Here is a 23,594-nt window from a genome sequence, read left to right as displayed (position 1 = left end):
TGTGAAATACTGAAATTTGCTAACATTAAACATCTGTAGATAGATAATTAGGCTGTTGTAGTAGATCGTACATATTATCGTGATACAAATGGGGAATGAAAATCTGTTCTCCTCTTTTTTTATTGCCACAAAGTACCCATAATCAGAAACTATCACAACGGCACACAGCACAAAAGTAATAAACCACAGCACTGACATTAAATTCAGCTGCAAGAAAGAACTGAGCTGACTAAGAAATCAACAACTGAGCTTAAGCATGGCCAACAACGTACAGTAGTTGGTTGGTCTTGGCTAAATTATGGATGGGCTGTCGATATGTCGATATTTAGATAGTTTAAATCTATCGACGGCCTTGCTGATTATGGATGGTGTATATCACTTTTTCGTTCTGTGAATGAAAATCAAAATACACAGCAAGCAGGTCGTGTGTAACTTCATTTAGATTATAGGGGGCGTCGGAACATCCTGGAACCCCTTAGACAAGTCCTTGATGGGGTCCTCGCTCAGTCCACTTTACATAGCGCAGCGGTCGGCAAGCCACGGTCTGTTTCTGACAAAACTGAAATCTGAGCAAGAATGACAACCAAACGGAATACAGGCCACGACGGACGACAGTTTTCACTCGCGAGTGCGCGCCATCGGTGACCGCTAATCGAGCGAAACGAGTTATTGTGCATCCACGGCGCTACAACTACTTTGTTATAAATTTCGGTGCGTGTGACAGCTCTTTTTTATTTCACATATTTGATTTCATAGAGCTAAATAGTGTATATGCAACAAAACAACGGACTTAAAAATTCTGTTGATGGCTTTTCTTTAAAAAATGCAAGCAGAGATTTATACTTTTTTCTTGACTGCGATCTATACGGAACGAGTTGCGCGTATGTGCGAGTTTAAGGGTGCCGAAGTACTTATGAAGTCTTGCGAACCTTACTGACAGAGATCTAGTAAAACAGTGTGCTTTAGCTATAGCTGAGGATATACAAAAGAGAAAAAAAAGAGACAGAAAAGGAAAGGAAAGAAAGAAATAGACGCTATTTGTCTATCTGCCAGAACGTGCTCTCGATGTGCTCAAGATGTGGGCGAGCAACGTCAGAAAAGGTGCGATTATTTGAATGGATCTCTTCAACCATGGAACAAAGGGAGGACGTTTCAGATACTGCTCATCCATTAATACTTCTTCGCGGAATTGATAGTAACTATAATGATTTGGAGATTTCACCGTTATGCTGTTTGAAAGGAATGAGTAGAGGGGAAAATTTATTTCGCCACTTAGAAAGAGCGTCAGCAACAACGCAGTTTCGATGGCTACAGTTGGTAAGCGCTACAACTGATGGAGACAGAAACATGAGTGGAAAGAACAAGGGTCTAGTGGATAGAATTAAAATTAAATGGACAGACATAGATTGCGATATTCCATGACCTTTCCCTTTTATTGTCTTCCAAGAAGCGTTATGCTGCATAGTTCTTGCATTGAAAGAAGTAATGGACATGGTGATATCCAGTGTAAGCTTTATCAGAAAAAATGGGTTGATACAACGACAGTTCCAACAGTTTCTGTCAATTAGGAAAGCAGATCACAGAAAAATCCTATATTATCTAGAAATGAGATGATTAAGTAGAGGTGCAGTGCTAAAGGATTGTTTAATTTCAGAGTAAAAATCAACACATTTGTGGTAGAAGACGGTAACTCTATTCCAGAACTTACAGATCCTCAACGGATTTTTGATAGATTTAACTAATGAGTTAATTACACTGACTACGAGTCTTGAAGGAAAACAAAAATTAATATCTGATGTGCACACTGATTGAAAGGCCTTCCAAATAAAAAAAAAGCTCTTCCTAAAAAATATTGACGACCATTTCACAAATTGAAAAAGCTTTCGAGAAATCTGGAATAATTTTTAATTGAAAAAAGGGTAACATGAAATGCATTTTAATGCAGCTATAAAATCAATTCTGTGAGAGATTTTCTGACTTCGAGAAGGTTTCTAGTAAACTGAAGATTTTTTAAAACCCTGTTTTCTTGTCATATTGAAGACGTAACGAGTAATTTGCTGAGGAATGTACTTAATATTCAGTCTGGTGATACAAAAAACTCTTTCAATGATCTTGCTAAGTTTTATGTCTTTATGTCATCCAATTTCAAAGAAATGAAAACGTTTTCTTAGCAAATAATTACAGCTTTTGACTGCATTTACTTGTGCTAACGAAATTTTTCAGTTACCAGTTGCAGAAACAATAAATATTGTTCTCGTTTCGGAGATGAGCGTGTTGAGAATTTGAATTTGTGCCCTGTTCGGCACTATAGTTATGTTGGCAGTACTTTCTATCGATACTGAGGTGACCTCTCTGACTGGCATGAGGCTTTATCTATCCAGTGTGGCGGTAGAACAGCAGCAATGACTTGGGACAGTTACGCCGGGTAAGCAATGAATGCACAACTTGATGTATGCACGGTCAGCGCACACAACTTGTTTACTTGGCTCTAGACGGAAGGCGCCGTGCTGTGTCTTAGGATGTCATCATTGTGTATATTGGTCGCGAGCGTCCTAACCATTGAAATCTGTGGACGAATAGCACTTGCAACCTACGTCCTCAATTATTTGCTTGACGTATTCAAATCTGTCTTCCTCTACAGTTTTTGCCCTCTACAGCTCCCTCTAGTACCATGGAAGTCATTCCCTCGTGTCCTATCATCCTGTCCCTTCTCCTTATCAGTGTTTTCCACATATTCCCTTCCTCTCCTATTCTACGAAGAACCTCCTCATTCCTTACCTTATCAGTCCACCTAATTTTCAACATTCGTCTATAGCACCACATCTCAAATGCTTCGAATCTCTTTTCCCACAGTCCATGTTTCACTACCATACAATGCTGTACTCCAGACGTACATCCTCAGAAATTTCTTCCTCAAATTAAGGCCGGTATTTCATATTAGTAGACTTCTCTTGGCCAGAAATGCCTTTTTTGCCATAGCGAGTCTGCTTTTGATGTCCTCCTTGCTCCGCCCGTCATTGGTTATTTTACTGCCTAGGTAGCAGAATTCCTTAACTTCATTGACTTCGTTACCATCAATCCTGAAGTTAAGTTTCTCGCTGTTCTCATTTCTACTACTTCTCATTACCTTCGTCTTTCTCCGATTTAATCTCAAACCATACTGTGCACTCATTAGACTGTTCATTCCGTTCAGCAGATCATTTAATTCTTCTTCACTTTCACTCAGGATAGCAATGTCATCAGCGAATCGTATCATTGATATCCTTTCACCTTGTATTTTAATTCCACTCCTGAACCTTTCTTTTATTTCCATCATTGCTTCCTCGATGTACAGATTGAAGAGTAGGGGCGAAAGGCTACAGCCTTGTCTTACACCCTTCTTAATACGAGCACTTCGTTCTTGATCGTCCACTCTTATTATTCCCTCTTGGTTGTTGTACATATTGTATATGACCCGTCTCTCCCTATAGCGTACACCTACTTTTTTCAGAATCTCGAACAGCTTGCACCATTTTACAATGTCGAACACTTTTTCCAGGTCGACAAATCCTATGAACGTGTCTTGATTTTTCTTTAGCCTTGCTTCCATTATTAGCCGTAACATCAGAATTGCCTCTCTCATGCCTTTACTTTTCCTAAAGCCAAACTGATCGTCACCTAGCGCATTCACAATTTTCTTTTCCATTCTTCTGTGTATTATTCTTGCAAGCAGCTTCGATGCATGAGCTGTTAAGCTGATTGTGCGAGAATTCTCCCACTTGTCAGCTCTTGCCGTCTTCGGAATTGTGTGGATGATGCTTTTCCGAAAGTCAGATGGTATGTAGCCAGACTCATATATTCTACACACCAACGTGAATAGTCGTTTTGTTGCCACTTTCCCTAATGATTTTAGAAATTCTGATCGAATGTTATCTATCCCTCCTGCCTTATTTGACCGTAAGTCCTCCAAAGTTCTTTTAAATCCCGATTCTAATACTGGATCCCATATCTCTTCTAAATCGACTCCTGTTTCTTCTTCTATCACATCAGACAAATCTTCACCCTCATGGAGGCTTTCAATGTATTCTTTCCACCTATCTGCTCTCTCCTCTGCATTTAACAGTGGAATTCCCGTTGCACTCTTAATGTTACCACCGTTGCTTTTAATGTCACCAAAGGTTGTTTTGACTGTCCTGTATGCTGAGTCTGTCCTTCCCACAATCATATCTTTTTCGATGTCTTCACATCTTCCCTGCAGCCATTTCGTCTTAGCTTCCCTGCACTTCCTATTTATTTCATTCTTCAGCGACTTGTATTTCTGTATTCCTGATTTTCCCGGAACATGTTTGTACTTCCTCGTTTCATCAATCAACTGAAGTATTACTTCTGTTACCCATGGTTTCTTCGCAGCTACCTTCTTTGTACCTATGTTTTCCTTCCCAACTTCTGTGATGGCCTTTTTTAGAGATGTCCATTCCTCTTGAACTGTGCTGCCTACTGGGCTATTCCTTATTGCTGTATCTATAACGTTAGAAAACTTCAAACGTATCTCGTCATTCCTTAGAACTTCCGTACCCCACTTCTTAGCGTATTGATTCTTCCTGACTAATGTCTTGAACTTCAGGCTACTCTTCATCACTACTATATTGTGATCTGAGTCTATATCTGCTCCTGGGTACGCCTTACAATCCAGTATCTGATTTCGGAATCTCTGTCTGACCACGATGTAATCTAAGTGAAATCTTCCCGTATCTCCCGGCCTTTTCCACGTATACCTCCTCCTCTTGTGATTCTTGAACAGGGTATTCGCTATTAATAGCTGAAACTTGTTACAGAACTCAATTAGTCTTTCTCCTCTTTCATTCCTTGTCCCAAGCCCATATTCTCCTGTAACCTTTTCTTCTACTCCTTCCCCTACAACTGCATTCCAGTCGCCCATGAGTATTAGATTTTCGTCCCCCTTTACATACTGCATTACCCTTTCAATATCCTCATACAGTTTCTCTATCTGTTCATCTTCAGCTTGCTACGTCGGCATGTATACCTGAACTATCGTTGTCGGTGTTGGTCTGCTGTCGATTCTGATTAGAACAATCCGATCACTGAACTGTTCACAATAACACACACTCTGCACTACCTTCATATTCATAACGAATCCTACACCTGTTATAACATTTTCTGCTGCTGTTGATGTTACCCGATAGTCATCTGACCAGAAATCCTTGTCTTCCTTCACTTCACTGACCCCTACTATATCTAGATTGAGCCTTTGCATTTCCCTTTTCAGATTTTCTAGTTTCCCTACCACTTTCAAGCTTCTGACATTCCACGCCCCGACTCGTAGAACATTATCCTTTCGTTGATTATTCAATCTTTTTCTCATGGTAACCTCCCCCTTGGCAGTCCCCTCCTGGAGATCCGAATGGGGGACTATTCCGGAATCTTTTGCCAATGGAGAGATAATCATGACACTTCTTCAACTACAGGCCACATGTCCTGCGGATACACGTTACGTGTCTTTAATGCAGTGGTTTCCATTGCCTTCTGCATTCTCATGTCGTTGATCATTGCTGATTCTTCCGCCTTTAGGGGCAATTTCCCACCCCTAGGACAAGAGAGTGACCTGAACCTCTATCCGCTCCTCCGCACTCTTTGACAAGGCCGTTGGCAGAATGAGGCTGACTTCTTATGCCGGAAGTCTTCGGGCGCCAATGCTGGTTATTTATCAAAATTTAGGCAGTGGCGGGGATCGAACCCGGGATTATGAATCAAAGACGTTACCCCTAGACCGCAACCTTAGTTCAGTGAGAAACTGTAGAGTTTCTATTATGATGAATAAATTATTATTCAGTTAAATATATTTCAATTCTTTCAATTTAAATCTGTGTTTCATACTAGAATGTTGTGTTCCCAGTTTGGCACAACTTGGCCACAGGAGACACGAAAGCGGTGGAAGACGTCCGTCTTCTGGTCGGCTCCTGATCGTTGTCAGGAGGAGGCTAGTTTTTGATTACGCAAAGACTTCTATTATTTGGATAAGAACAACCCGGATTTCTTTGCGCAATCAGTATGAATTTTATAATTAACTAAGGGACCCTTAACAATGAACAGTAAAAGAAATTGAATTTGCAAATTAAATCATTATTAAATGGGGGAGCTATGAGTTGTATAGAAGACAAGGGCAGGCCTTCTGTACACGACCAGGATGCCGCAGTATTCTATGCTATAGTAAATGCTGTCTGACATTTTTAAAAATAATATGTCATGTAGGTTAAAAAAGTACAAAGGAAAAGAACAGAATAAGAAATCTGGTAAACACTAAATATATTTAATCAATTCTCACTAGCAAATTAGGGCTTATTTACTTAGTTACTTAAGTACTTTTATAACTGTAAACACCTTCATAACAATAACTTGCCGATGTACAGTTTCTAACATAAATTACTTGAATTTTATTAATTAATAATGTTGTCTGCACGCTGGCAAGACCGCTCACTTTTCTAGCTTAAACTTGATCTTCTTTTACGTTTTCACATTACAAGCAGAAGTACCTGAAGATCTACCAAAGTTTTTTTACTGTCATCTTTTATTTAGACCGAAGCGGAACGTCAGTTCAGCTTCTGTTAAAATGTTTCTTTGACTACGCAATCGATGTATTAGCGTCCGCGCTAGATGCGCATCTTTACAGTTACGTAAATTATGTAAAACAGATGTCTTCCAAAGAATAGGTCTCATATCATAAATTGATCATTTCATATAAAGATAGGTGAATGCCTTTCCAAGGGTACTCACAGCTTTCATACTACGGAAATCCCAATAATATTAAGAGTTACGTTGCCCAAAGTGTGGGACTTGTGAATATTCTGGAGTTTATAGTGTGAATTCAATTCAGACAACGAACTTGATGCTCTTGTAAATAACTGTTTATTATGGTCAGCTGATTTTTTTAAATTCGGTCACCTTCTTTGCTGTTGGATCAATAATTGTTTTACGAGAAGTTTAGTAATATTAAACTATTGGTGGTTTGAATAATTGTTTCACAATAGCAATTTGTTCTTATGATGTGTTTAATGATACAATGCAATTGTTCTATGGAACACACAAGCGTACATTGTGATCTGTGAAAGCTTTTTTTTTTCGTGCTTTTTTAAATGAATTTTTTTATGTAATGCTTCTGTCACGCAATCGTTTCCACTCTTTCCTAATGTATGGATCCCAGTGCTTCTGCACGATTTCCATGCTGTGAATTTCTACTAAAGAAACGAAAACAAAAATTCGACAAATACCCAGTTAAGTATCGTGTAAAAAATTACATTAAATTTTGATCCCAGTCACATGTTCATTTATTTCTAAGTTCTCATTTAATTTGTCTGTTTTCTCCTCAATTTTCGCCATTGTCCCCACTTGTTGATAAAAGTGATGATGAATAAAATGTAAACGTCAATATTGGTGTTTTTGCATTATTAGTAGGCCATCTTAGATATAGTTATAGGCACACAAAACTATTTATAAATATGACCGACCTTTATTTGATTTTGCCACTAGATGGCCCTTCACGCTGAAAGATTGTCGACAACCGGTTTGAGGCGCTGTTTCCAGAATGGAAGTCTCTCCAGAGCGAAAGATCTGTTCTGGAACCCTATGGAAGCAAGTGGGTCTAGGGCGTGGCACATCCTCCAGAATTTTGGCCGGATGTGAGCCAGCCTTTACTGACAGTTTCCAGAGCGTCTGTAGCCCAGTGAGTACCGCTTCACTGGACACAAGGGGTCACGACAGCGCCTGTAGTCCAGATACGAACGCGTATGTCATCCACTTGCCTTGACGTAGATTAGAAGAATGTGTGACTGTAGAATGGCGCCCCGAAAAGAATAAGTTATGTATATTACGTTTCGTTTTTCACATCATCAATATATCGGCAGTTTTGAGGCAGTCGTTCATTTCCCACAATCTCGTGCTAGACTTTCCATCTTCACATAACACGATGTGCTTCACCTATCTTCCTCGACAACTCTTCCACTTACGTTAATATTCGTCGGCCCCCTGTCTCTCTAGTGCGTCTTCTATTAAAAGTTTCAAGACCTAAGGGGCTAAACATGAAATTGTAGCAAAAAACTGTTTCTTCATATTTTTGAAAAATTTGGAGTAAACATAGTATTACTTCCTTTTTACCATTATTTATTATTCTATCATCCATTTCTATGTATGATATCGTTCAGGAGCATCACATAGCATATACCCTCTCGGAATTTTTCCTGTAATGTTATAAGAGGCAAAATTCCTATTGTTAAAGTACATATCTTTCGTTATGTCTATGGTATTTGTACTCGATTTTCAGTTTATGGAGAGTTCAGTGGCACAATCTCATGCGGTTGTTTAAACAGGGTTACTCGTTTAAAGAAACAAAAGATTCTATTGTGTACTGCTCTGTTAATCAACACTCAAATTATGTGAAGTGAACAGTAAAAAATTTGCCCTTTATAACTTTAAGGTCCAGATCTGTCACCAATAGTCCGACAGTAAAATACTACAAGACTGTGAAGCCAGGAAATCAATCTGTAGCGCATATGGTATGTATAGGTACGCATCCAGGTATTCAAGAAATACCAACAAAAAGAAAACTTGTATCTTTGTAAGTGCCAAATATGCTAAAATTGGCGGATTTTTATTCATAATCTTTGATGCTTTACACAGTCTACATACACTATTTATTTGCAATAGGTGTGCGTTAATTCATAGAAATGAACCAGGATACTTACGTGTGTTCAAAATGTGTCGAGAAGTTGGTATCTTCTGACCAACGTTCCTTATACATTTACAATTGCTTGCTTCACTCTGAAAATGTCACATTGTTTCGGTACAAGTGGCTGTTCTGTGCTGAGTCCTCCAAAGACAGGCTGCAGCTAAATTTTCTGCTTTTCTGTTTTCTGCTTGTTTCAAAGGTTTTACACTTTCCCTTTTCTTAGCAGTATGGGTCCCTTCTCTCTGCTAGGAGCAGAGGGGTGATTTTCCAAAATGTCTGTTGGAGGACAAAGTCAGATGTCTCTGGAAGTGTGTAAATACTTCGACTGTGTTACCTTTGCCGACTATAAAGCAATTTTCTCCAGAAAATATGATGCTTTATATCCACAAGTTAAAGTATTACTCACAGCTTTACTGTATGTTTTAAAACTGACCTATGTTCACTGTTTCCGTGCATTTAAGATGAGGTCCGTCAATTTTTCTCACCGGTCGAAATTTGAGACCATGGTTCCATCAGAGTGTAAACTGTGATTTTAAGCTCATCCATTTCAGGTTTTCTTAGAACCCACGACTGAATGTAAACACAGGCACATCTTTAGACAGGGACATGAAAGACACACGTATAAAGCACAATTCCCAGTTTTTCACTGTGGAAATAATCATATATTATCCTTGTGTCTCATCTGAAGGTTAGCTTGAAAAGCTTCGAAAACTAGATTGTAGGAATAAATCAATATTTAAAAAACGTGACTGGTGACAGTTTTCTGTGTTTATAAGTTCTTGCGTGCAGCGAGTGTCTCGTCTCTGCTGCACCTTCCCGTGTGCGCTTTCCACCGATACACAACAGACAGGTTCCCTATGAGATTTCATTCAAGGGTTGTTCAGTAGGGTCATCTGACTGTGATTTTTGCACAGAGTTTCTACACCAGCAGCACACACAAATGATAATGATAATGATAATTATTATGATAGGTATTACAATAACCACTGTTCGGAAAATACCACTTGAAGTATTCGCATTGGTATCTTTTTCCTTGTTCTTCATGTCATCTGACTCATTGCGTTCTATATCGTCAGTTTTATCTTTTATCGTACTCCCGATAGCCGAATCTGACTCTGTGAGTGATTTTTCTGAAGTGTGTTTTTCGTCACCAGTGATGTTCTTCGTATTTTTGATGGTGAAATCTGACTCTGTGAATGACTTTTGCGAAGTGGTTTTTTCGTCATCAATGATACTCTTCGTATTATTGATGGTGGAATTTGGCTCGTAGAGTGACTTTTCTGAAGTTCTTTCTTCGTCACTAGGGAAAACAGAGGAAAGGGTATCTCCAGCGGAATCTTCGCAGATGACCCGTAGATCCGGTCGAGCTTGCTTAAACTGCGCTTTCACGAAGTCGCATTGGATACCTCGATTTCCAGTCAAAGACAGAACCTTGAGGGCGGTCATATCCTCCACGGTAGCAACGTCGATGCTCGCTAGGCTGCAGTTTTCTAGGTTCAGCGTTTGCACTGAAGGGCTAATGAGACGTGGCAACTTGAAAAGGCTGCGATTGTTCTTCAGGCTTACAGTAGTTAAATTCTGGTTGCAGCTGAAACTCAGTTCATTTAGAATTTCCAACCTGAAACAAAATACACTGGAAAATTCATTTGATTGTAGCAGTACTGTTGTTGTTGTTGTTGTCTTCAGTCCTGAGACTGGTTTGATGCAGCTCTCCATGCTAATCTATCCTGTGCAAGCTTCTTCATCTCCCAGTACCTACTGCAACCTACATCCTTCTGAATCTGCTTAGTGTATTCATGTCTTGGTCTCCCTCTACGATTTTTACCCTCCACGCTGCCCTCCAATACTAAATTGGCGCTCCCTGATGCCTCAGAACATGTCCTACCAACCGATCCCTTCTTCTGGTCAAGTTGTGCCACAAACTTCTCTTCTCCCCAATCCTATAGCAGTACTACTTATCAAAACATCTAAAACACGAATTAGAATGTAACGACATAATTCAGTATTGCATATTGATGTAGAAACTGAAAAATAGCTGAACTCAATTAGCAGTTAGAGGTAGTGGATCAACAGCACTTTGTATGTTACTACTGTTCTCATTTTCACGTGTCCTGAGACTGTGTGTTACATTGAGTTCCTCGTAGTACGTATCGCACGTTCAATTTGTGTCTCTGTTCGTAGTTTTTAATTTTCATTGCCTCTGCCATCTTTCAGTCAACAAATCACATACCCTGAAAAGCCAAAGAAATTGGCAAAACTGCCTAATATCATGTAGAGTCCCAGCGAGCACTCAGAAGTGGCGCAACACGACGTGGATTGGACTCGAATGGACTCGGCCAATGTCTGAAATAGCACTGGAGGGAACTAACATAATTAATTCTGCAGGCCTGTCCATAAATCCGTAAAAGTACGAGGGGGTGGAGATCTCTTCTGAACAGCACGTCGCAAGACATCCCAGATTTGCTCAGTAATGTTCTTGTCTAGGGAGTTTGGTGGCCAGTGGAAGTGTTCATCTCAGAACAGTGAGCCACTCTGTAGAAATTCTGGACGTCTGGGGTGTCGCGTTGTCCTGCTGTAATTGTCCAAGTTCATCGGAACGCACAATGCACATGAATGGATTCAGGTGATCAGACAGGACATTAACGTGGGTGTCACCTGTCAGAATCGTATCTAGACGTATCAGAGGTCCCATATCACTGCAACTGCATACTCTCCACCCCATTACAGGGCCTCCACCAGCTTGAAAATTTCTCTGATGACATGCACGGTCCATGAATTCATGAGGTTGTACCCGTACACGTCCATCCGCTCAATACAATTTGAAACGCGACTCATCCGACCAGGCAAAATGTTTCCAGTCATCGACGGTCCAATGCCTGTGTTGACGGGTCCAGGTGATGCGTAAAGCTTTGTGTCGTGCAGTCATCACGGGTATACGAGCGGGTCTTCGGCTCCGAAAGTCTATATCGATGATGTTTCGTTGAATGGTTCGCTCGCTGACACTTGCATTGAAATCTGCAGCAATTTACCGAAGGGTTGCACTTCTGTCACGTTTAACGATTCTTTACAGTCGTCGTTGGTCCGGTTCTTACAGGATCTTTCTCCGGCCGCAGCGATGTCGGAGATTTGATGTTACACCGGATTCCTGATACTCTCGGTACACTTGTGAAATTGTAGTACAGGAAAATCCCTATTTCATCGCTGCCTCGGAGTTGCTGTGTCCCATCGCGTCGACTATAAAACCACCTTCAAACTCGCTTAAATCTCGATAATCTGCCATTGTAGCAGCAGTATCCGATGTGAGCATTAGTGTCATGCAATATTTTGTGTAATGTAGTATCTTGTACAGACATCTTTCTTTAACCTGACACGTTCCACATCATTACGAAGTGCCGTACTCATGATCTATGGAACAAGTATTAATCTAATGTAATCTAATCTATGTGACAACTACGCCCGACACTGAACACGCATGCCTATACCAGGTTATTTGGAACTTCAGTGTACGTCTTAAACAAATGGTACAGAATAGTCCCGTTTCTCCACAGTATTTTTCCTTTGCTTCGTTCCATGCCTGAAACTTGAACACGTAATTCGCCCTTTGCTTGCCAGTTTGCACATTGGTCTCCATCATAAAGAATGGATGGTTAACGTTGAACATATCGTCGACTTCGGGGTCTTTTATGCATGGAACACAGAATAGGAAGATGGAGCCGGTAAAATGTCAGGACTCTGCACAAACAACCATCTTAGTTTGTCTCACGTGATGCACGGAAACTATGGGAAACCTAAATCAGAATGGCCGGACACATACTTGAGCCACGAATATCCTAAACAGAAGTCAATTCTACTTGAAATGTAATCTTGTCAACTAACACTCGTCTAATTGAGTTCATATTTCACCTATTACCCACCGTAACAATAGAAACAATACTGCTTCACTACGTTACTTGTTACAATTTACTGTTCTCTCGCAGGTGTTAGAGGATTTCCAAGGGTATTCCTCGGATCTGGTTGCAATATTGTACTTGTATCCTCACGGATATGCGCGTTATTCAACGGTCGTAGCAATTTTTTGCAATAAGTAACAAGATTCTACAATTTTATATTACACCGGAAATAAAAATCAATGGGGTTGTACTACACTGAATTTTGGACGCTATATTTGCGGATGGGCATGGCTAAGCTGAGATTAAGGGGGGGGAGGGATGAGTAGTGAAAGGTGGAGGATGAGATGGACCGGGAGAGGGGGAAAGAGGAGAAAGACAAAGAGGTAGGGGAAGAAGAAAATGGAAGCTGATAGGTGGAAGGAAGAGATGTGTAGAGGAAAGGGGAGGAGGAAATGTGAGTAATAAATTTACCGTACAGATACAAGGGCAGAGCCACGGCTTTTGAGGGTGACACTACTTTGCGTTCATGAATAACAGTCGATAAGTTCCATTGAGAGAACTGTCTACAATGAGCAAAGGTGTTCGTTTAATTTATGCCCTGCACAATAAAATTACTTTAGATTGTGAAATACTGTACTCTACAAATTATTGAACAAATTAATTGCAGATAAATATTTTAAGAAATTAGTGAGCCTAGCTTTACAGTGCGTTTGAGGGTAGTCTTTACCCTTCTATAAGATGCTGGACGACTTAAATTGTTTCAGTTCTCCTTAAACACTTTTGTCTTACACAAGGGCTACATTTTTTTGGCAAGAGAAAACAATGATCCCTGTTTATAATTTTATCGATAAGAAGAACATAATAATTCCAATCCCAAAGAAAGCAGGTGTTGACAAATGTGAAAACTACCGAACAATCAGTCTAATAAGCCACAGCTGCAAAATACTAACACGAATTCTTTACAGACGAATGGAAAAGCTAGTAGAAGCCGACCTCGGGGAATATCAGTTTGGATTCCGTAGAAATACTGGAACACGTGAGGCAATACTGACCTTACGACTTATCTTAGAAGAAAGATTAAGGAAAGGCAAACCTACGTTTCTAGCATTTGTAGACTTAGAGAAAGCTTTTGACAATGTTGACGGGAATACTCTCTTTCAAATTCTAAAGGTAGCAGGGATAAAATACAGGAAGGCTATTTACAATTTGTTCAGAAACCAGATGGCAGTTATAAGAGTCGAGGGACATGAAAGGCAAGCAGTTGTTGGGAAGGGAGTAAGACAGGTTTGTAGCCTCTCCACGATGTTATTCAATCTGTATATTGAGCAAGCAGTAAAGGAAACAAGAGAAAAATTCGAAGTAGGTATTAAAATCCAGGGAGAAGAAATAAAAACTTTCAGGTTCGCCGATGACACTGTAATTCTGTCAGAGACAGCAAAGGACTTGGAAGAGTAGTTGAACGGAATGGACAGTGTCTTGAAAGGAGGGTATAATATGAACATCAACAAAAGCAAAACAAGGATAATGGAATGTAATCGAATTAAGTCGGGTGATGTTGAGGGAATTAGATTAGGAAATGAGATACTTAAAGTAGTAAAGGAGTTTTGCTATTTGGGGAGCAAAATAACTGATGATGGTCGAAGTAGAGAGAATATAAAACGTAGACTGGCAATGGCAAGGAAAGCGTTTCTGAAGAAGAGAATTTTGTTAACATCGAGTACAGATTTAAGTGTCAGAAAGTCATTTCTGAAGTATTTGTATGGAGTGTAGCCATGTATGGAAGTGAAACATGGACAATAAATAGTTTGGACAAGAAGAGAAAAGAAGCTTTCGAAATCTGGTGCTACAGAAGAATGCTGAAGATTAGATGGGTAGATCACATAACTAACGAGGAGGTATTGAATAGGATTGGGGAAAAGTTTGTGGCACAACTTGACCAGAAGAAGGGATCGGTTGGTAAGACATGTTCTGAGGCATCAAGGGATCACCAGTTTAGTACTGGAGGGCAGCGTGGAGGGTAAAAATCGTAGAGGGAGACCAAGAGATAAATACACTAAGCAGATTCAGAAGGATGTAGGTTGCAGTAGGTACTGGGAGATGAAGATGCTTGCACAGGATAGAGTGGCATGGAGAGCTGCATCAAACCAGTCTCAGGACTGAAGACCACACACACACACACACACACAATGCAAAGTGTAATGAAACATAATTATCTTGACTGCATTTCAAAAGTAGAATTTAATTTGTTCTCGTTGGTTATTGTAAACGGTCCATATATCTGAACTATTCTCAAAGCTATGAATTTTTTATTCAGACTTTAAATTCTGTGTGTTGAAACAACTCCTTATAATAGTTTCTGAGCACGCTGAGAGAGTATGGGAGGGATACATATTGTGAAAAAGTTAACTTAAAAGAGACATTCTGTAAACGATACCAGCAGAGTTTGAAAACAATTCCACTGCATCTCAATAGAGGTAGAAAATAAACAGAATAAATTAGTTTCTAGATTTTTAAAAAAATCAGCATCCTTCCAAGTATCTAAGTGCATTAACGAGTAACCAACGAGTTTAGTGACGTTGGTTCAGTTCAGTATGAATTACGCAACAAATACTACATAAGTGAATATTTGTAAAATCCTATGTTTAGTTAGTATATTGCATTTACTTTCTCACCTCATCCTCTTTCTTCCTCTGCACTCAGCCGTTGAACAAAAGTGTCACTACTAAAACAGATTTTTTTAGGTTACGTTAAAAAAGATACATTGTATCACAAAAAATGAAAATGGAAAGGGGAGGGGGTGGGGCTGGGGAATAAAACAAATGAAACTTCGTGAGTAGAGAAGGTGCCGGGTGATCAAAAAGTCAGTATAAATTTGAAAACTTAATATCACTGCATATTGTAGATAGAGGTAAAAATTGACACACATGCTTGGAAAGACATGGGGTTTTATTAGAACCAAAAAAAGCAAAGTATTACTAGACGCGTGAAAGATCTCTTGCGCGCGTCGTTTGCTGATGATCGTATACTCAGCCGCCACTTTCGTCATGCTTGGCCTCCCTGGTCCCCAGACCTCAGTCCGTGCGACTATTGGCTTTGGGGTTACCTGAAGTCGCAAGTGTATCGTGATCGACCGACATCTCTAGGGATGCTGAAAGACAACATCCGACGTCAATGCCTCACCGTAACTCCGGACAAGCTTCACAGTGCTGTTAACAAAATTATTCCTCGACTACAGCTATTGTTGAGGAATGATAGTGGACATATTGAGCATTTCCTGTAAAGAACATCATCTTCGCTTTGTCTTACTTTGTTATGCTAATTATTGCTATTCTGATCAGATGAAGCGCTATCTGTCGGCCAATTTTTGAACGTTTGTATTTTTTTTTTTTGGTTCTAATAAAACACCATGTCATTCCAAGCATGTGTATCAATTTGTACCTCTATCTACATTATTCCGTGATTTATTCAGTTTTCAAATTTATTCTGACTTTTTGATCACTGGTATGTGATGTTGGTTCAATGGTGGCAAGCTACTTCGTAGTCAGAGTTCACTTATCAGTATGATGTTGTACCCCTTCTGTCCTGGACGCATGCACTGATTCTGTCAGAAAGGATATTATAAAGTCGTCGTGTCTTCTCCTAAGGCAAGCAGGCCCAAATCTTTCAACGTGTTCTCGATATACTTCACGCCCGCACCGATTCTACAAATGTTCTATCGGAAACAAATCTGGGCATTTCACTGACTACTAGAGTATCTCAACATCAGCAAACAATTCATAGAGACATACGCGATGTGTGAGAGAGCATTATCGTGTTGAAAAATGGCAATACGATACTGACGATTTAGAGGTAACATGTGAGAACGCACAGCGTCCATGACGTAGCGTTGTGCAATCAGAATTCGCTCAATGACTGCCAGTCATGACCTGGAGCTATCCCGGATGGCACCCCAGACGGCGACGACAGGAGTAACGCTAAGACATTGAATGAATGGAACCTCTCTTCAGGTTGCCCCCCATATTCTCGATGATTGTCATCTGGGTTAGTGCAGAATCGCGATTCATCAGTAACATAATGCGATGTCATTTATCAGCAGTGCGTGCTTTCCAGTCACAGCACCATTCCAAATATAGGCGTTTGTGTTTCGGTGTTAATGGCAGCCAACGAACGGCATGTTAATTTCCTAGACCGGCTGCTGGTAGTCTTTGACTAGTGGTGCAGAATGTCACAGAATATTCCAGGAAGTACATTACTTGTTCTCAGACAGCAGGCACAGATGTGAAGGAGTCGCGATGTTTCTGGTGGGTAATGCTGTGATCCTACCTGGTGACGGTCTGACTTGGTTGACTGGAACGTTGACGACAAACATTGGGCCATTGTCACATCAGAATGCCTCAGAAATTTGGATATTTTACAATTCAACCAGACGACCAAATGGAGACCCACAATGAGTACGTGGTACCTCGATGTCAGTCACAGTGATCACTCAAAATCTGATGCTATTCATGCCTCTTACATACCCTACCAGGCCTGGTGACAACAAGTGCGAAGCCGGTTCACTAGGACGCCGAAGCAACTGCGCAAACACAGATACTGCAGACCAATAGCTCTACATGCACGCCCAATACGTTTCCGCGAGAAAGTCAAATACCTCGATGTCTGGCTGGACCGGAAATTACTCTGTGGGGGGACCACATACAACACATGACCAACCGAGCTAGCGCGAGGCTCAAACAGCTCTACCCTATGCTCAACAGGCGTAGCACACTGAACAGGAGGGTGTCGAGGTCCATGTACATGACACTTATCCGACCCCTGATGACGTACGCAGCTCCTGTCTGGGGATACGCTGCGCCTACACGCCTGCGCCGTCTGCAGCTCATACAAAACAAAGTACTCAAATTCATAAGCTATGCTCCACGATACACCCGCATCGCCGACCTTCACCGGGAATACCGACTTGAGACTCTCACGGAGATAATCCACAAACTCACCACAAGACTACACAGAAACTCCAGACATTCGCAGAACCCGTTTATTCTGAATCTGGGGGACTACGACCACAACCATAGATGGAAATATAAAAGACCAAAAGACATACTTGTAAGGACCTAACATCTATTACCAAGCATACGCAAACATAACGGTACAGGAGAGCCCCTGTTAATCAGACGCCATTACTGGAAATACAGCTGAAACACACTGCCGAATAACTGGCACCACACAGGGAAGCTGTACCGTACAGTGCATGCAGACAAGCTCCACAGATACTCCACACAGTGAGATGATCTATGGCTGATCTCCCACTACTGTATAACGATCTTGTTTGTTCCAGGAATGTAGCGGATGCAGCAACTGGGATACATCGCCATCGCTTGCCACGGTAATGATGCATGATACCCATACTAACAAATCCAACCTCGCTTGAACTATGGCAGGTAGTAAGCCACTATTGCTCTTACTACCCACCCCACTGTCGCAGGGGTTTTTTTTCCCACGGCACGAGCCATGGCACTTTTTTCCCCTCTGCTCTTCAAATCGCTACCCTCACTCGTCCACTATCACCTGATGGACCGTGTTAATGCGTAATCTTACCCAGACGCACGGATAACATCACAGCCCAGCATCCTGTGAACCACTTACTTGATAACTAACATGTTTACGGAGGTGACACCAAGCTTTTGGTTTGGTCACCACGTTGGTGCGAGCTGGAGGGGCCCCATATCTTTCTTTCTAAACCAAATATAAACAACACTAATGTACTCTTGTGGTCATTCTAACTATTACAGAGAATTGGAGCTCTGTTTATTTACATACCCACTGCTGGTGTACAGGCACGCAAAGACTGAGATCCGACAGTGCCTTGTGGGAGGTTCGCCTTTTATTTCGGGCAGTGTATTTGCATAAATAATAAAGTTTGGAGACAAGGTAGATAACAGGATTGAATAGTATTTGGTATGGATTAAAAGTGGTCACCTAAACGGTTCATTAAAGGAAAGGGTTGGTACACTGTAATACTCACCGGTTGTTGTCCAAGTAGAGCTTAATCAGGGCCGGCAAGGAGCAGAAGGCGTGGGCCCCGACGCTGGTGAGCGCACCTAGAGTCAGGTACAGGATCTCTAGCGCCGGCAATTGGGACCTCTCAAAGGTGGTGTTGTCCACAGACGTGATCGCTGTACGAGTCATTAGTAGCACCTTGAGGGTTCTGTTCAGTAATCTCGGCACAGCCTTCACCTCCGTACCAGAACATTCCATACAGTTATCCCTCCATTCCGGTCTACGATACGTGTGGCACGCCAGATTCACTGTTGTGCTGCATGCAGATGTGCATAGTGACAGTAAGGCCAGCCATCGGGTCATTTTTGTAGTGTCCTGTGAATGAATGAGATCGTTAGATAAATACTTTCATTTTGATGAGAAGCAAGGACTATAAATTCCTCAAGAATAATAGAATGTATAAATTATTAAGTTTCGGTGAAAAAATTTGTGCCTCATTTTCTAAAATGTTAAATCTACAAAATAGTACATGTATCTCTATGTACTCTGACCATAATTTGTTGGTATGGACTGCAGATTAAAACTGAATAAGTTGCCAAAAGTTAGGCTATTAACGGGATGTGGCTTGGATAAGTTGAAAGTGCCAGAGGTAATTGAGGGTTTCAAAGGGAACATTAGGCAACAATGAACTACAACAGGTGTAAGGAATACAGTAGCAGAATGGGTAACCTTGAGAAATGAAAAAGGAAAGGCAGGCGGCAATCAAATAGGCAAGAATCGAAATCCAGCGTAAATCCATGAATAAGGCACAGTAATTGAATATAACAGAGCAAAATATAAAATTTAGCAAATAAAGCAAGGAGAAATGAGTACGTGGTTCTAAAATTTTGGTTGACAAGAAGTGCCAAATAGGAAAGCTAGAATTGGTAGACGACAAATATAAGGGAGAAATTTAAGTGAATGGGAAAAATTGACACCGCCTGTAGGAAAATTAAAGTGGCCTGTTGAGAAGAGAGAAGCAGATGCATAAACATGAAAAGCTTAGATGACATACCAGTATTAAGCGAGTGGCGGGGAAGCCGGAAACTGGAAGGATGGGTTATTCAGGGGAATGAACCGAGGACAATATTATGCAAAGAGAAGGTGGGAAATATGATACTGCAGAAAGAACTCTACAGAGCACTGAACAACGTCACTCAAAAAGGGGCACGTGGGGTAGGCGACGTCCCTCAAAATCATGGAGCAGGCAAAATGCTCTCAGACTCCCAGAAGAACGTAATAATACCAATTCCAAGGAAAGCAGGAGCTGACAGGTTCGAGTCCCAATGAATTATCAATGTAATAGGTAACGCTTGCAAAATACTCACACGAATTACGGACGAATGGGAACACTAGTAGAAGTCGACTTCAGGGAAGATCAGTACGGATTCGTGAGAAATGTAGAAGCACGTGAGGTATTCCTGACGCTACGATTTATCTTAGAAGATAACTTAAACCTATATTTAGAGCATTTGTACACTCCTGGAAATTGAAATAAGAACACCGTGAATTCATTGTCCCAGGAAGGGGAAACTATATTGACACATTCCTGGGGTCAGATACATCCCATGTTCACACTGACAGAACCACAGGCACATAGACACAGGCAACAGAGCATGCACAATGTCGGCACTAGTACAGTGTATATCCACCTTTCGCAGCAATGCAGGCTGCTAATCTCCCATGGAGACGATCGTAGAGATGCTGGATGTAGTCCTGTGGAACGGCTTGCCATGCCATTTCCACCTGGCGCCTCAGTTGGACCAGCGTTCGTGCTGGACGTGCAGACCGCGTGAGACGACGCTTCATCCAGTCCCAAACATGCTCAATGGGGGACAGATCCGGAGATCTTGCTGGCCAGGGTAGTTCACTTACACCTTGTAGAGCACGTTGGGTGGCATGGGATACATGAGGACGTGCATTGTCCTGTTGGAACAGCAAGTTCCCTTGCCGGTCTAGGAATCGTAGAACGATGGGTTCGATGACGGTTTGGATGTACCGTGCACTATTCAGTGTGCCCCTCGACGATCACCAGAGATGTACGGCCAGTGTAGGAGATCGCTCCCCACACCATGATGCCGGGTGTTGGCCCTGTGTGCCTCGGTCGTATGCAGTCCTGATTGTGGCGCTCACCTGCACGGCGCCAAACACGCATACTACCATCATTGGCACCAAGGCGGAAGCGACTCTCATCGCTGAAGACGACACGTCTCCATTCGTCCCTCCATTCACGCCTGTCGCGACACCACTGGAGGCGGGCTGCACGATGTTGGGGCGTGAGCGGAAGACGGCCTAACGGTGTGCGGGACCGTATCCCAGCTTCATGGAGACGGTTGCGAATGGTCCTCGCCGATACCCCAGGAACAACAGTGTCCCTAATTTGCTGGGAAGTGGCGGTGCGGTCCCCTACGGCACTGCGTAGGATCCTACGGTCTTGGCGTGCATCCGTGCGTCGCTGCGGTCCGGTCCCAGGTCGACGGGCACGTGCACCTTCCGCCGACCACTGGCGACAACATCGATGTACTGTGGAGACCTCACGCCCCACGTGTTGAGCAATTCGGCGGTACGTCCACCCGGCCTCCCGCATGCCCACTATACGCCCTCGCTCAAAGTCCGTCAACTGCACATACGGTTCAAGTCCACGCTGTCGCGGCATGCTACCAGTGTTAAAGACTGCGATGGAGCTCCGTATGCCACGGCATACTGGCTGACACTGACGGCGGCGGTGCACAAATGCTGCGCAGCTAGCGCCATTAGACGGCCAACACCGCGGTTCCTGGTGTGTCCGCTGTGCCGTGCGTGTGATCATTGCTTGTACAGCCCTCTCGCAGTGTCCGGAGCAAGTATGGTGGGTCTGACACACCGGTGTCAATGTGTTCTTTTTTCCATTTCCAGGAGTGTATATTTAGCGAAACCTTCTCATAATGTTGTCAAGAATACCGTCTTTGTATTCTTCAGGTATCAGGCATAAAACACAGGGACTGAAAGATGATTTAAATGTTGTACAGAAACCAGATTGCAGTTATAAGAGGGAATTTAAAAGAGAAGCAGTGGCTGACAACGGGGGTGGTTGGGGGGGGGGGGGGGAGGGGGAAGAGGGGAGAGAGAGAGAGAGAGAGAGAGAGAGAGAGAGAGAGAGAGAGAGAGGGGGGGGGGGTGTTGTAGGCTATGTCAGATGTTATTCAATCTGTACATTGAACAAGCAGCAAAGAAAACCAAGAAGAAATTTGGAGATGTAATTTAATTTCAGGGAGAAGAAAATGAAAGGTTCGCCAATGACATCGTGATTGAGTCAGAGGCAGTGAAGCACAAGGAGAGCAGTCTGATGGAATGGATAATGTTGACAGAAAACTATCACTTTGTTGGCAGGATAAGCTAATAAAATCTGACTGCTACTGCGTGGGTGGGCGGAGTGCAAGGGGGAGGGAGGGCGGGGGGTGGGAGGGAGGGAACTCGAGAGCTGTCGTTTTTAGACTTTTTTAATTATTCAGTTCAAGTGTCGCCAGATGCCTGAACATCACTGATTCAAACAAATATATTTCCTATTGACTACAGGCTAATAGAAAGATATCTACAGCTTTAGAAGGAAGTAAACATCACTAGTCGTCATAGAAAAACAATGTCCTCCACATATATGTATAACTGATGGCCTCAGTTAACCGGTACTGAAATTACATGGGATGAATTAGTTACTAAAATGATGTTCAGAGGAATTTGGTTAATACATGTTTATTTTTTAACTATCTGCATAGATGGAACAAACTGAACACGATGAAAGAATTCATTGGAAAATGATCTGAAATACAAAGAAGTTTCAGATTCTTTCAATTATAGGCAGGTAATATTGTGCACTCAAGGTACTGGGAAACACTGTGGAAAAGAGGCGTTATTTCCAAAGACCACGGCCAAATATACTTCACATAATTTGGCATAAATAATTACGTTATCCATGGCCTTACTTAGAGGTTTCATGCACCAGAATTAATCCATGCACCAGATAAGTTAGCAGTCATGGACTGTGCAGCTGTTCCCGGTGGAGGTTCGAGTCCTCCCTCGGGCATGTGTGTGTGTGTGTGTGTGTGTGTGTGTGTGTGTGTGTGTGTGTGTTTGTCCTTTAGATAATTTAGGTTATGTAGTGTGTAAGCTTAGAGACTGATGACTTTAGCAGTTAGGTCCCATAAGATTTCACACACATTAATTAATTAATTAACAGACAAGTTAATCAGTAAGTCAATGGTCTCTTAGAATGCACTGTAACAAACCATTAAGTCCCGAATCGCGAAAGAATTTAAAAGAAAAATTAAAAATCATGAGTTTGGCTGAGACAAAACTCTATATATGATCGCAGGGTTTCTAAATTTCACAGGACATTAAACGCCATTAAATTCCTAACACAGTAGCGAGAAGACCGCCATTTTTAGCTGCCGTCTTGTATCTCGAACGATCACCAACTGCTCTCCGACGCTCTCTCTCTCTCTCTCTCTCTCTCTCTCTCCAGAAAGCCATTAGCTTTACTCATAATCTCCTCATTACTTCAGCACTCTCCAGAACGGAAAAACCAAGTTACTGTGACACTCTCTAAAATGGAATGTTCTCCTTCCTATTAGCGTCCCTAATTCCTCTATCTCGACCAATATAATTAGCTCCGAAACTCGCGCCAGCGAACCAGGGCTCATAAAAAGAGAATTTTTAACAAGAGACCCCTCCTCTCGTCTTAGAAGCGTCAGACAGAATTACGTCAAATATTAGTGTCCAATGGGAGCTCAAGTCTTGGGGTTAGCATAAGACACACGCGAAAAGGCTTGTTTCTTCGTCTGCCAGTCTGAATACATTTCGAAATTTTAGCTAACTTTTTAACACAGCAGGTTGGTGTTCTGGTCAAAGCGCATTTAGGGAGACACACGCCAGCATATTCCCATGTTCTTTTATTAATTTACTGATTTGGCGTT

At 41.9% G+C, this 23,594-nt stretch overlaps 1 protein-coding gene across 1 annotated transcript in view; it reads right to left on the bottom strand.

Moving 5' to 3' along the window:
- Positions 1 to 8,609: 8,609 nt before the first annotated feature.
- The window catches only part of LOC126282006 (uncharacterized), a 33,824-nt gene continuing 18,839 nt past the window's right edge, over positions 8,610 to 23,594 (bottom strand). The window contains exons 2-3 of the mRNA XM_049981398.1: positions 18,632 to 18,981; positions 8,610 to 10,337 (exon numbers count right to left, since the gene is read on the bottom strand). Coding sequence (XP_049837355.1) covers positions 9,575 to 10,337; positions 18,632 to 18,981 — 1,113 coding nt within the window. The 3' untranslated portion in view covers positions 8,610 to 9,574. The remainder of the gene's footprint in view (positions 10,338 to 18,631; positions 18,982 to 23,594) is intronic.

Source organism: Schistocerca gregaria, chromosome 7 (genome assembly GCF_023897955.1).
Source record: "Schistocerca gregaria isolate iqSchGreg1 chromosome 7, iqSchGreg1.2, whole genome shotgun sequence".
Lineage (NCBI taxonomy): Eukaryota > Metazoa > Arthropoda > Insecta > Orthoptera > Acrididae > Schistocerca > Schistocerca gregaria.
The sequence above is the reverse complement of the archived record's forward strand: the minus strand, read 5'-3'. Positions and strand labels throughout refer to the sequence as shown.